The sequence below is a fragment of the Schistocerca cancellata genome, chromosome 11 (assembly GCF_023864275.1).
Source record: "Schistocerca cancellata isolate TAMUIC-IGC-003103 chromosome 11, iqSchCanc2.1, whole genome shotgun sequence".
NCBI lineage: Eukaryota > Metazoa > Arthropoda > Insecta > Orthoptera > Acrididae > Schistocerca > Schistocerca cancellata.
Window position 1 is genome coordinate 61564680 of NC_064636.1, and position 14051 is coordinate 61578730.

At 49.0% G+C, this 14051-nt stretch overlaps 1 protein-coding gene across 1 annotated transcript in view; it reads right to left on the reverse strand.

Moving 5' to 3' along the window:
• The window catches only part of LOC126108565 (neprilysin-2-like), a 339107-nt gene that overhangs the window by 62059 nt on the left and 262997 nt on the right, over positions 1-14051 (reverse strand). The window contains exon 10 of the mRNA XM_049913853.1: positions 7142-7238. Coding sequence (XP_049769810.1) covers positions 7142-7238 — 97 coding nt within the window. The remainder of the gene's footprint in view (positions 1-7141; positions 7239-14051) is intronic.

The following is a 14051-nucleotide window of genomic DNA, read 5'->3' on the forward strand; positions in this document are numbered from 1 at the left end:
GCTGCAGTTATGCCTTGGAAATGGCAGGGAGTGCTTCTATCGAAATATCGGCGGTTGTCAACGACGACACGCGGCTGTATTCCCGTAAGTTCTTTGAACACTGTATATGTGGTGTCACCGCCAGACACCACACTTGCTAGGTGGTAGCCTTTAAACCGGCCGCGGTCCGTTAGTATACGTCGGACCTGCGTGTCGCCACTATCAGTGATTGCAGACCGAGCGCCGCCACACGGCAGGTCTAGAGAGACTTCCTAGCACTCGCCCCAGTTGTACAGCCGACTTTGCTAGCGATGGTTCACTGACAAAATACGCTCTCATTTGCCGAGACGATAGTTAGCATAGCCTTCAGCTACGTCATTTGCTACGACCTAGCAAGGCGCCATTACCAGTTACTATTGATGCTGTAAAACATGTACCGTCAAGAGCGATGTTCACCAATTATGGATTAAAGTTAAGTATTCCACCAGCTACATCCGTTTTTCTAAATTCTAATTTCCTTGTCCTGTTCCAGACCTCACGCCAGCCTGCGTGAGCTAAAACGCGTGCCTTTCGGCTTCCTCTCAAAACCGGGTTGGCTCTCTTACCAATCCACAACAGTATACACAGGGAAAGACTAATATCTGGGACTTCTCCCTCTGAGTTACTGGTTCATGAATTTTTGGCCGAAAACAATACAATAACGCCCCAGTGTCACCTCCATATACGCCAGATTAAGCCCCGTGTGATACTTTTCTGTTCACAAAAGTAGAGGCAACCTTGAAAGGTTATCGTTTCGCAAGGCAGAGAGATGAGATTGAAAACGCATCAGTGAGAAAGCTAAAAGCTATCGTAAAATTCGAGTTCCATTATTGTTTCAGGGATTGGAATGAAAGGCTCTTGTAAAGATGTATAACAAGTACTGTAATTCGAACTTTTTTCAGAAAACAAAAATTTCCATTATTTTTTGAATATACTACATATACACTGAAGAGCCGAAGAAACTGTTACAACGGCCTAATATCGTGCAGGCCCTCCGTGAGCACGCACATACACTGAAGAGCCGAAGAAACTGTTACACCGGCCTAATATCGTGCAGGCCCTCCGTGAGCACGCACATACACTGAAGAGCTGAAGAAACTGTTACACCGGCCTAATATCGTGCAGGCCCTCCGTGAGCACGCACATACACTGAAGAGCCGAAGAAACTGTTACACCGGCCTAATATCGTGCAGGCCCTCCGTGAGCACGCACATACACTGAAGAGCCGAAGAAACTGTTACACCGGCCTAATATCGTGCAGGCCCTCCGTGAGCACGCACATACACTGAAGAGCCGAAGAAACTGTTACACCGGCCTAATATCGTGCAGGCCCTCCGTGAGCACGCACATACACTGAAGAGCCGAAGAAACTGTTACACCAGCCTAATATCGTGCAGGCCCTCCGTGAGCACGCACATACACTGAAGAGCTGAAGAAACTGTTACACCGGCCTAATATCGTGCAGGCCCTCCGTGAGCACGCACATACACTGAAGAGCTGAAGAAACTGTTACACCGGCCTAATATCGTGCAGGCCCTCCGTGAGCACGCACATACACTGAAGAGCCGAAGAAACTGTTACACCGGCCTAATATCGTGCAGGCCCTCCGTGAGCACGCACATACACTGAAGAGCCGAAGAAACTGTTACACCGGCCTAATATCGTGCAGGCCCTCCGTGAGCACGCACATACACTGAAGAGCCGAAGAAACTGTTACACCAGCCTAATATCGTGCAGGCCCTCCGTGAGCACGCACATACACTGAAGAGCCGAAGAAACTGTTACACCGGCCTAATATCGTGCAGGCCCTCCGTGAGCACGCACATACACTGAAGAGCCGAAGAAACTGTTACACCGGCCTAATATCGTGCAGGCCCTCCGTGAGCATGCACATACACTGAAGAGCCGAAGAAACTGTTACACCGGCCTAATATCGTGCAGGCCCTCCGTGAGCACGCACATACACTGAAGAGCCGAAGAAACTGTTACACCGGCCTAATATCGTGCAGGCCCTCCGTGAGCACGCACATACACTGAAGAGCCGAAGAAACTGTTACACCGGCCTAATATCGTGCAGGCCCTCCGTGAGCACGCACATACACTGAAGAGCCGAAGAAACTGTTACACCGGCCTAATATCGTGCAGGCCCTCCGTGAGCACGCACATACACTGATGAGCCGAAGAAACTGTTACACCGGCCTAATATCGTGCAGGCCCTCCGTGAGCACGCACAAGTGTCGCAACACGACGTGGTATGGACTCAACTACTGTCTTAAGTAGTGTTGGAGGCAGCTGACACCATGAATCCGGCAGGGCTGTCCATAAATCCTTAAGTGGCTCCGGAAAGGCTCAAAATCATGAAAAGTTCAATTTTTACTTTTTTGCGTTTTCTGAATCTGCAGACTATTACCTTTTAATAGATATACACTCCTGGAAATGGAAAAAAGAACACATTGACACCGGTGTGTCAGACCCACCATACTTGCTCCGGACACTGCGAGAGGGCTGTACAAGCAATGATCACACGCACGGCACAGCGGACACACCAGGAACCGCGGTGTTGGCCGTCGAATGGCGCTAGCTGCGCAGCATTTGTGCACCGCCGCCGTCAGTGTCAGCCAGTTTGCCGTGGCATACGGAGCTCCATCGCAGTCTTTAACACTGGTAGCATGCCGCGACAGCGTGGACGTGAACCGTATGTGCAGCTGACGGACTTTGAGTGAGGGCGTATAGTGGGCATGCGAGAGGCCGGGTGGACGTACCGCCGAATTGCTCAACACGTGGGGCGTGAGGTCTCCACAGTACATCGATGTTGTCGCCAGTGGTCGGCGGAAGGTGCACGTGCCCGTCGACCTGGGACCGGACCGCAGCGACGCACGGGTGCACGCCAAGACCGTAGGATCTTACGCAGTGCCGTAGGGGACCGCACCGCCACTTCCCAGCAAATTAGGGACACTGTTGCTCCTGGGGTATCGGCGAGGACCATTCGCAACCGTCTCCATGAAGCTGGGCTACGGTCCCGCACACCGTTAGGCCGTCTTCCGCTCACGCCCCAACATCGTGCAGCCCGCCTCCAGTGGTGTCGCGACAGGCGTGAATGGAGGGACGAATGGAGACGTGTCGTCTTCAGCGATGAGAGTCGCTTCTGCCTTGGTGCCAATGATGGTCGTATGCGTGTTTGGCGCCGTGCAGGTGAGCGCCACAATCAGGACTGCATACGACCGAGGCACACAGGGCCAACAGCCGGCATCATGGTGTGGGGAGCGATCTCCTACACTGGCCGTACACCACTGGTGATCGTCGAGGGGACACTGAATAGTGCACGGTACATCCAAACCGTCATCGAACCCATCGTTCTACCCTTCCTAGACCGGCAAGGGAACTTGCTGTTCCAACAGGACAATGCACGTCCGCATGTAATCCGTGCCACCCAACGTGCTCTAGAAGGTGTAAGTCAACTACCCTGGCCAGCAAGATCTCCGGATCTGTCCCCCATTGAGCATGTTTGGGACTGGATAAGACGTCGTCTCACGCGGTCTGCACGTCCAGCACGAACGCTGGTCCAACTGAGGCGCCAGGTGGAAATGACATGGCAAGCCGTTCCACAGGACTACATCCAGCATCTCTACGATCGTCTCCATGGGAGAATAGCAGCCTGTATTGCTGCGAAAGGTGGATATACACTGTACTAGTGCCGACATTGTGCATGCTCTGTTGCCTGTGTCTATGTGCCTGTGGTTCTGTCAGTGTGATCATGTGATGTATCTGACCCCAGGAATGTGTCACTAAAGATTCCCCTTCCTGGGACAATGAATTCACAATGTTCTTATTTCAATTTCCAGGAGTGTATAATTTATTCAATTCCGAAGACTACAACTATTTTTAATTTTTTTTTTTGAAATGTGTTCTACATGGGCGTGACCCACTGTGCCGCTGTTAAACTGCTGTCAAATGGTGTTATTATTAACGTCCGTGTTCATCAGGTACATTTTAGTGATGTGAGATAAAGTATGTGTTGGGGCTAAACCTATTTTCAGAGACTTAGCAGCACCTGAACTGTTGAAAAAGTGTATTCACGGAAAAACTCAAAACCCCAATGAAAGTGTAAATAGTGTTATATGGTCGAGAATCCGCAAGACTGTATTTGTTGGAATAGAAGCACTTCACTTTGGTGTGTATGATGCTGTTGCGTCTTTCAATGATGGCAACATTGTAAGGTGCAAGGTATTTAGAAATATGGGAATGAAGATAGGTTCTAACACGGTACGAGCGATGCTTGCTTTAGACAAGGAACGCCTTCGGACTGCAGACAGGGCTGTAAAGAGTCTAGAAATGCAAGCAAGAGTAAACAGGAGGAGGAACAAGAGGAAGCTGGAGGAGGAGTTTGCAGAAGATGACGATAATCCATCCTATGGACCTGGAATGCACTAAAAAGTTAATCCCATCTTTGTCGCTCGATTCCCAAAACTTTTATTTTCTCATACTAATTACATGTTTTCTAAGGATCTTCCAAACATATTTGTTTCAAACTTTCAGTAAATGTTACACAGTACCTTCCGTATAATTTAACACAGCCTTTTTCCAAAAAACTGTATATTTTTGAATATATAAATAAAAAATTGCAAAAAAATGTTGTGAATTTTCATTAGAATTGAAAAAAAATCATCTTTAATAACTGAAGTAAAATTTTGCAAAATCCCTGTGTTAAGTTGTAGCCCATATTCCAATAAATAATCTGTAAAAAGTTCAACTTCCTACCTCAAATACTTTGTGAGGAAAGATGTAATTTGTAAGCGTTATTTTAACATTGCAAGTATAGGGCGTTGCGGAGCCTCTTAAGAGTAACGAGGGGGTGGAGATCTCTTCTGAACAGCACGTTGCAAGGCACGCCAGATATGCTCTGTAATGTTCATGTCTGTGGACTTTGGTGACCAGCGGAAGTGTTTAAACCCATAAGAGTGTTCCCGGAGCCACTCTGTAGCAATTCTGGTCGTGCGGGGTGTCGCATTGTCCTGCTGGAATTGCCCAAGTCCGTCGAAATGCGCAACGGGCATCAATGGATGCAGCTGATCAGACAGGATTCATACGGACGCATCATCTGTCAGAGTCGTATCTAGACGTATCAAGGGTCGCCAACTGCACACCACAGCATTACAGAGCCTCCACCAACTTAAACAGTCGTCTGCTGACATACAGGTACCTTGGATTCGTGAGGTTGTCCCCAATCCCGTACACGTCCATCCTCTCGGTACAATTCGAAACGAGACTCGTCCGACCAGGCAACATGTTTCAGTCATCGTCAGTCCAATGTCGATGTTGACGAGCCCAGGCGAGGCGTAAAGCTTGGTGTGTGCAGTCATCGAAGCTACACGAGTGGGCCTTCGGCTCCGAAATCCCATATCGTTGATGTTTCGTTGAATGGTTCGAACGCTGACACTTGCTGATGGCCCACCAATGACGTAGGCAGCAATTTGCGGAGGGCTTGCACTTCTGACACGTTGAACGGTTCTCTTCAGTCGTCGTAGGTCCCTTTCTTGCAGATCTTTTTCCGGCCGCGGCGATGTCGGAGATTTGATGTTTTACCGATTCCTGATATTCGCGGTACACTCGTGAAATGGTCGTACGGGAAAATCCCCGCTACCTCGGAGGTGCTGTGTCCCATCGCTCGTGCGCTGACTATGACACCACGTTCAAACTCTCTTAAGGGTCTCCGGAACGCCCTATACTTGCAATGTTAAAATAACGCTTATAAATTACATCTTTCCTCACAAAGTATTTGAGGTAGGAAGTTGAACTTTTTACAGATTATTTATTGGAATATGGGCTACAACTTAACACAGGGATTTTACAAAATTTTAGTTCAGTTATTAAAGATGATTTTTTTTCATTTGTAACGAAAATTCACAACATTTTTTGCATTTTTTTATTTATATTTTCAAAAATATACAGTTTTTTGGAAAAAGGCTGTGTTAAATTATGCAGAAGGTACTGTGTAACATTTACTGAAAGTTTGAAACAAATATGTTTGGAAGATCCTTAGAAAACATGTAATTAGTATGAGAAAATAAAAGTTTTGGGAATCGAGTGACAAAGATTGGATTAACTTTTTAGTGCATTGCAGGTCCATAGGATGGATTATCTTCATCCTCTGCAAACTCCTCCTCCAGCTTCCTCTTGTTCCTCCTCCTGTTTACTCTTGCTTGCATTTCTAGACTCTTGACAGCCCTGTCTGCAGCCCGAAGGCGTTCCTTGTCTAAAGCAAGCATCGCTCGTACCATGTTAGAACCTATCTTCATTCCCATATTTCTAAATACCTTGCACCTTACAATGTTGACATCATTGAAAGTCGCAACAGGAACTTTAGTTTTACTCATTATTATACTTCAACAAAACAGAGACTCAAGAAACAGAATTAATTACGAATATTTTCGAGATAACGACAGAGTAAATAAACATGAAACAATCGACAATCACACCAGCGATATATATTGAACCATCACAGGTTAGCCACAGCACATACTTTATCTCACATCACTAAAATGTAGCTGACGAACACGGACGTTAATAATAACACCATTTGACAGCAGTTTAACAGCGCCACAGTGGGTCACGCCCATGTAGAACACATTTCAAAAAAATTTTTAAAAATAGTTGTAGTCTTCGGAATTGAATAAATTATATATCTATTAAAAGGTAATAGTCTGCAAATTCAGAAAACGGAAAAAAGTAAAAATTGAACTTTTCATGATTTTGAGCCTTTCCGGAGCCCCTTAAATCTTGCTAACCTGCCATTGTAGCAGCAGTAACTGATCGAACAACTGTGCCAGACACTTGTTGTCTCATATAAGGCGTTGCCGACCGCAGCGGCTTATTCTGCCTGTTTACATACCTCTGTGTTCGAATACGCACGTCTGTACCAGTTTCTACGGCGCTTTAGTGTATAACCATGAAAGGTGAAATTGAATTCCAGTTGCTTAACACTTTACCTTCGTGTTTTGAACATCTTGGATTGTGCAGATGGGTGGAAAATTTCAGAAGACAGAGTGTAAGGATGTGTCAGTTGGATCTGCTGTTCCACTGAGAGGCAATGTACATGTTTAGAGATGCATTTGGCACGGTTTACCTTTTCGTAGAACTTGTCGAGCTTGGCGTCATCCAGCAACTCGTCAGGGTACGCGATGTGGGCGACCATGGACTTGGCTTTCTCGAGTGCCTTCTTCCTGCACATCACATCACAACACATCAAGTCACATACTGTCCGGATCAGTGAGGTGTTTGTACATGTAAATGACAAGAAAGTGAGAGAATGGACTTATATCTACATATCTTCACGCACATAGATAGACTTGTTGTAAAGTACACTCCTGGAAATGGAAAAAAAACACACATTGACACCGGTGTATCAGACCCGCCATACTTGCTCCGGACACTGCGAGAGGGCTGTCCAAGCAATGATCACACGCACGGCACAGCGGACACACCAGGAACCGCGGTGTTGGCCGTCGAATGGCGCTAGCTGCGCAGCATTTATGCACCGCCGCCGTCAGTGTCAGCCAGTTTGCCGTGGCATACGGAGCTCCATCGCAGTCTTTAACACTGGTAGCATGCCGCGACAGCGTGGACGTGAACCGTATGTGCAGTTGACGGACTTTGAGCGAGGGCGTATAGTGGGCATGCGGGAGGCCGGGTGGACGTACCGCCGAATTGCTCAACACGTGGGGCGTGAGGTCTCCACAGTACATCGATGTTGTCGCCAGTGGTCGGCGGAAGGTGCACGTGCCCGTCGACCTGAGACCGGACCGCAGCGACGCACGGATGCACGCCAAGACCGTAGGATCCTACGCACTGCCGTAGGGGACCGCACCGCGACTTCCCAGCAAATTAGGGACACTGTTGCTCCTGGGGTATCGGCGAGGACCATTCGCAACCGTCTCCATGAAGCTGGGCTACGGTCCCGCACACCGTTAGGCCGTCTTCCGCTCACGCCCCAACATCATGCGGCCTCCAGTGGTGTCGCGACAGGCGTGAATGGAGGGACGAATGGAGACGTGTCGTCTTCAGCGATGAGAGTCGCTTCTGCCTTGGTGCCAATGATGGTCGTATGCGTGTTTGGCGCCGTGCAGGTGAGCGCCACAATCAGGACTGCATACGACCGAGGCACACAGGGCCAACACCTGGCATCGTGGTGTGGGGAGAGATCTCCTACACTGGCCGTACACCACTGGTGATCGTCGAGGGGACACTGAATAGTGCACGGTACATCCAAACCGTCATCGAACCCATCGTTCTACCATTCCTAGACCGGCAAGGGAACTTGCTGTTCCAACAGGACAATGCACGTCCGCATGTATCCCGTGCCACCCAACGTGCTCTAGAAGGTGTAAGTCAACTACCCTGGCCAGCAAGATCTCCGGATCTGTCCCCCATTGAGCATGTTTGGGACTGGATGAAGCGTCGTCTCACGCGGTCTGCACGTCCAGCACGAACGCTGGTCCAACTGAGGCGCCAGGTGGAAATGGCATGGCAAGCCGTTCCACAGGACTACATCCAGCATCTCTACGATCGTCTCCATGGGATAATAGCAGCCTGCATTGCTGCAAAAGGTGGATATACACTGTACTAGTGCCGACATTGTGCATGCTCTGTTGCCTGTGTCTATGTGCCTGTGGTTCTGTCAGTGTGATCATGTGATGTATCTGACCCCAGGAATGTGTCAATAAAGTTTCCCCTTCCTGGGACAATGAATTCACGGTGTTCTTATTTCAATTTCCAGGAGTGTATAAACATTCACTGCCGGAAACGTCGCAATTAATGAAATATACCGAGCTATTATGCCATTGTATTGTATGTTAACCGGGGACCTAGAAACGACGGAGAGGCTCCGTCCCCGCCGCAGCCGCACTGGTCCACAACGCCACGACGACTACCGCAGTCCACTTCACCACTCCACCGCCACACACCGAACCCGGGGCTATTGTGCGGTTCAGCCCCCGGTGGACCCCCTAGGGAACGTCCCACACCAGACGAGTGCAGCCCGTATGTTTGCGTGGTAGAGTAATGGCGGTGTACGCGTACGTGGAGAACTTGTTTGCGCACCAATTGCTAACATAGTGTAACTGAGGTGGAATAAGGGGAACCAGCCAGCATTCGCCGAGGCAGATAGAAAACCGCCTAAAAACCATCCGCAGGCTGGCCGGTTCACCGGACCTCGACACGAATCCGCTTAGTGGATTCGTGCCGGGGACCAGGCGCTCCTTCCCGCCCGGAAAGCCGTGCGTTAGACCGCACGGCCAACCGGGCGGGCCTGTTATGTCATGGTCGAATGGATTTCACCTTCGAAACAGAACGTTTTGTCGCCATCTGCGGAGGGCATTTCCAAGCTTCTTTGAGTGTCCGATTCACGCCCTGTCTCGCGGCTAAATTCCCCTTCCGCGAGCTTCCGTCCAGTGGCGTGACGTCACGTGTTTTGTACTGGCGAGCGCCATTGGCCGTGTCCACTGCCGTCGTCCGCTGCTCCTATCACCACATAGTGGAAGACTGGTACACGTCTTCTTCGGCACCAGAATTTCACTCCCTCCTCCTTCGTACTGAAGTTCGAGGGGTGTTTTGCAGTCTCTATGGCCTCTCTGTATAGTCTTTCAGCGGAATCCGATTGTGGCTGGTTCTGCTTGAGTCCTATCAAAATGAATGTGATGGTTCCCTGTCTGCAAAACATGTTCCTCAGCAGCTGACCTAACAGTGCCCCTTCTTCTGCAGTTGCCCTCGTGCTCTTCTAGGCCTGTTTCGACCATTATTTTTGTATAAGGGGCGTTCAAAAAGAAACGAGCCGGAGGCATACTTACAGACAGCAGTACCTGTATGTTAGTACCACTGAACCTGGCTGTTGAGACACTTGTCCCACTGTGACACAAGGCGGTGAACGGCTGTCTCACAAAATTCTCGGGAATGCGATGTTAACCAGTTCCACACGTACCGCTGGACGTCGTCGTCCGAGGTGAATCGTTTGCCCCTCAGAGCCTTTTTAAAAGAATGTGTGTGAAATCTTATGGGACTTAACTGCTAAGGTCATTAGTCCCTAAGCTTACACACTACTTGACCTAAATTATCCTAAGGACATCACACACATCCATGCCCGAGGCAGGATTCGAACCTGCGACCGTAGCGGCAGCGCGGTTCCTGACTGAAGCGCGTAGAACCGCTCGGCCACAACGGCCGGCCTGTGTGATGTGTGTGAAATCTTAACTGCTAAGGTCATCAGTCCCTAAGCTTACACACTACTTGACCTACATTATCCTAAGGACAAACACACACACACGCATGCCCGAGGGAGGACTCGAACCTCCTCCGGGACCAGCCGCACAGTCCGTGTCTGCAGCGTCTGAGACCGCTCGGCTAATCCCTCGCGGCTAGCCGCTTTTTTTTTAAGGGGACCAAAGATGTCCCCCTTCTGATTCACTTCTTGGAGCACAGGACAACAGTGAATGTCCAGCGTTACTCGCAGGCCTTCACCACCCTTCGCCAAGCGATCAAATCGAAAAGACCCGTGGGGTCATTCTCCTCCACGACAATGCAGAAATTCAAATGGGAGGTTCTCTGCCATTGCCACCCTCCATACCGTCCGGACCTCGCTCCCTGTGATTACGCCATTTTTGGTCCCCTGAAAAAGGCTCTGAGGGCAAACGATTCACCTCGGACGACGTCGTCCAGCGGTACGTGTGGAACTGGTTAACATCGCAGCCCCGGGAATTTTATAGGACAGACATTCACTGCCTTGTCTCTACAGCCAGCGTCAATGCTTCTAACATACAGGTACTGATTTCTGTAATTACGCTTCTGCCTAGTTTCTTTTTGAAAATCCCTTATAGTACCCACTTACACCGCGCGGGATTAGCCGAGCGGTCTCAGGCGCTGCAAAATGGCTGGTTCAAATGGCTCTGAGCACTATGGGACTTAGATTCTAAGGTCATCAGTCCCCTAGAACTTAGAACTGCTTAAACCTAACAAAGCTAAGGACATCACACACATCCATGCCCAAGGCAGGATGCGAACCTGCGACCGTAGCAGTCGCGCGGTTCCAGACTGTAGCGCCTAGAGCCGCTCGGCCACCCCGCCGGCTGAGGCGCTGCAGTCATGGACTGTGCGGTTGGTCCCGGCGGAGGTTCGAGTCCTCCCTCGGGCATGGCTGTGTGTGTGTTTGTCCTTAGGATAATTTAGGTTAAGTAGTGTGTAAGCGTAGGGACTGATGACCTTAGCAGTTAAGATTTCACACACATCACACAGGCCGGCCGTTGTGGCCGAGCGGTTCTACACGCTTCAGTCAGGAACCGCGCTGCCGCTACGGTCGCAGGTTCGAATCCTGCCTCGGGCATGGATGTGTGTGATGTCCTTAGGTTACTTAGGTTTAAATAGTTCTAAGTTCTAGGGGACTGATGACCTCAGATCTTAAGTCCCATAGTGCTCAGAACCATTTTTGAACACATCCCACACCCACTTACACCTCCCCAGAACTACACGGAATCTTATAAATTCCAGCTATTTCCAGCAATGGAGAGCATCCTTGGCTGATTAGAGGTGATCTGTTTTCAGGGAGAGTTTGTAGATTACCGCGATGCTCCGCTTTTTCAAGACTTTTCCTATGCGCTCAGTCACGTCCATTAATGGCAGGAAAAACTTTCGATTTCACCAGCACTTGAGCATCTCTCCGATTTCCACGCAGTGGTCTTAACGCTCTTCTCACCTCAGCGAAGGAATAACCATTCTTGAGCAATGCGTTGGTCAGATGTTTTAACTCTGCGCCAGACAGCTGTCTTTAGCAGACTCTCCTTGCTCTAACCGCCAACCTTTTTATGATGCCTCGCTTTTGTCATGAATGGTGGTTCGAACCACGGTGTTGGTAATGGTGTGTGTGCTTGAGGTTTCGGTAAACCGTGTGGCCCGAGGTACCGTCTTCTTTCTTGGAAACTAGCACACCGAGAAAATTTAATCTTCCGCCTGTCTCCTCCTTAAACTGAATTTTTGATGGTTCAAATGGCTCTGAGCACTATGGGACTCAACTGCTGTGGTCATAAGTCCCCTAGAACTTAGAACTACTTAAACCTAACTAACCTAAGGACAGCACACAACACCCAGCCATCACGAGGCAGAGAAAATCCCTGACCCCGCCAGGAATCGAACCCGGGAACCCGGGCATGGGAAGCGAGAACGCTACCGCACGACCACGAGATGCGGGCTGAATTTTTGAATTGGTGCCGTTGAGACGTATAAGAAAACGATCCAGTCCCACCCTGCCATGTCGTCACAGAACAAACGTATCATCCACGTACCGGAACCAAATATTCAGTTTCTCGTTTGCAGTTTCCAATGCCAGCTTCTCGAATTTTTCCATACAGACGTTTGCTATAACTGAGCTTACGGGGCCCCATAGCGACACCATCCGTCCGTTCACAGAACTCGTCGTTCCGTTGGAAACAAGTGGTTGTGAGGCCATATTTAAACAGCTGCCGGCCGGGGTGGCCGAGCGGTTCTAGGCGCTACAGTCTGGAACCGCGACCACTACGGTCGCAGGTTCGAATCCTGCCTCGGGCATGGATGTGTGTGATGTCCTTTGGTTAGTTAGGTTCAAGTAGTTCTAAGTTCTAGGGGACTAATGACCTCAGCAGATAAGTCCCATAGTGCTCAGAGCCATTTGAACCATTGAAACAGCTCTGCAACATCAGGAGGAATTTTCCTATGTTTCACTTTTCAAGAAAGAAGATGATAGCTTGACGCACACGGTTTACGCGAAAAGCCACGCACACAGACCGTTAGCGATACCGGTGTCGAAGCACAACCCACAACAAAAGCGAGACATCATAAAAATGTTGGCAGATAGAGTAGAGCTGCCTGGTGCAGAATTCAAACATCTCACCACTGCATTGTTCAAGAATGGTTATTCGTTCACTGAGCCGAAAACAGCGATAAGAGCGCGGCGTAGAACTCATAACGATGCTCAAGCGCCGGTGAAATCGGAAGTTTTCCTGCCTTTTATTAATGGCGTGAACGACCGCACAGGAAAAATCTTGATAAGGCGGAACATGACTATAATTTACTCAGCCACACGGAAGATACAAGATTATACAGGGTGTTACAAAAAGGTACGGCCAAACTTTCAGGAAACATTCCTCACACACAAAGAAAGAAAATATGTTATGTGGACATGTGTACGGAAACGCTTACTTTCCGTGTTAGAGCTCATTTTATTACTTCTCTTCAAATCACATTAATCATGGAATGGAAACACACAGCAACAGAACGTACCAGCGTGACTTCAAACACTTTGTTACAGGAAATGTTCAAAATGTCCCCCGTTAGCGAGGATACGTGCATCCACCCTCCGTCGCATGGAATCCCTGATGCGCTGATGCAGCCCTGGAGAATGGCGTGTTGTATCACAGCCGTCCACAATACAAGCACGAAGAGTGTCTACATTTGGTACCGGGGTTGCGTAGACAAGAGCTTCCAAATGCCCCCATAAATGAAAGTCAAGAGGGTTGAGGTCAGGAGAGCGTGGAGGCCACGGAATTGGTCCGCCTCTACCAATCCATCGGTCACCGAATCTGTTGTTGAGAAGCATACGAACACTTCGACTGAAATGTGCAGGAGCTGCATCGTGCATTAACCACATGTTGTGTCGTACTTGTAAAGGCACACGTTCTAGCAGCACAGGTAGAGTATCCCGTATGAAATCATGATAACGTGCTCCATTGAGCGTAGGTGGAAGAACATGGGGCCAAAACTAAAATGAGCTCTAACATGGAAATTAAGCGTTTCCGGACACATGTGCACATAACATCTTTTCTTTATTTGTGTGTGAGGAATGTTTCCTGAAAGTTTGGCCGTACCTTTTTGTAAGATCCCGTATAAAACCAGCTAAAGATATTTTCCAAATGCTGCAAAAAGCTGGAATTTATAGGATTCCGTATAGCTGTGTGGATGTGTACGTGGGTACTACAAAAAAGAACTGTTAAAAATGACGCCAAGAGCACAAGAGTAAT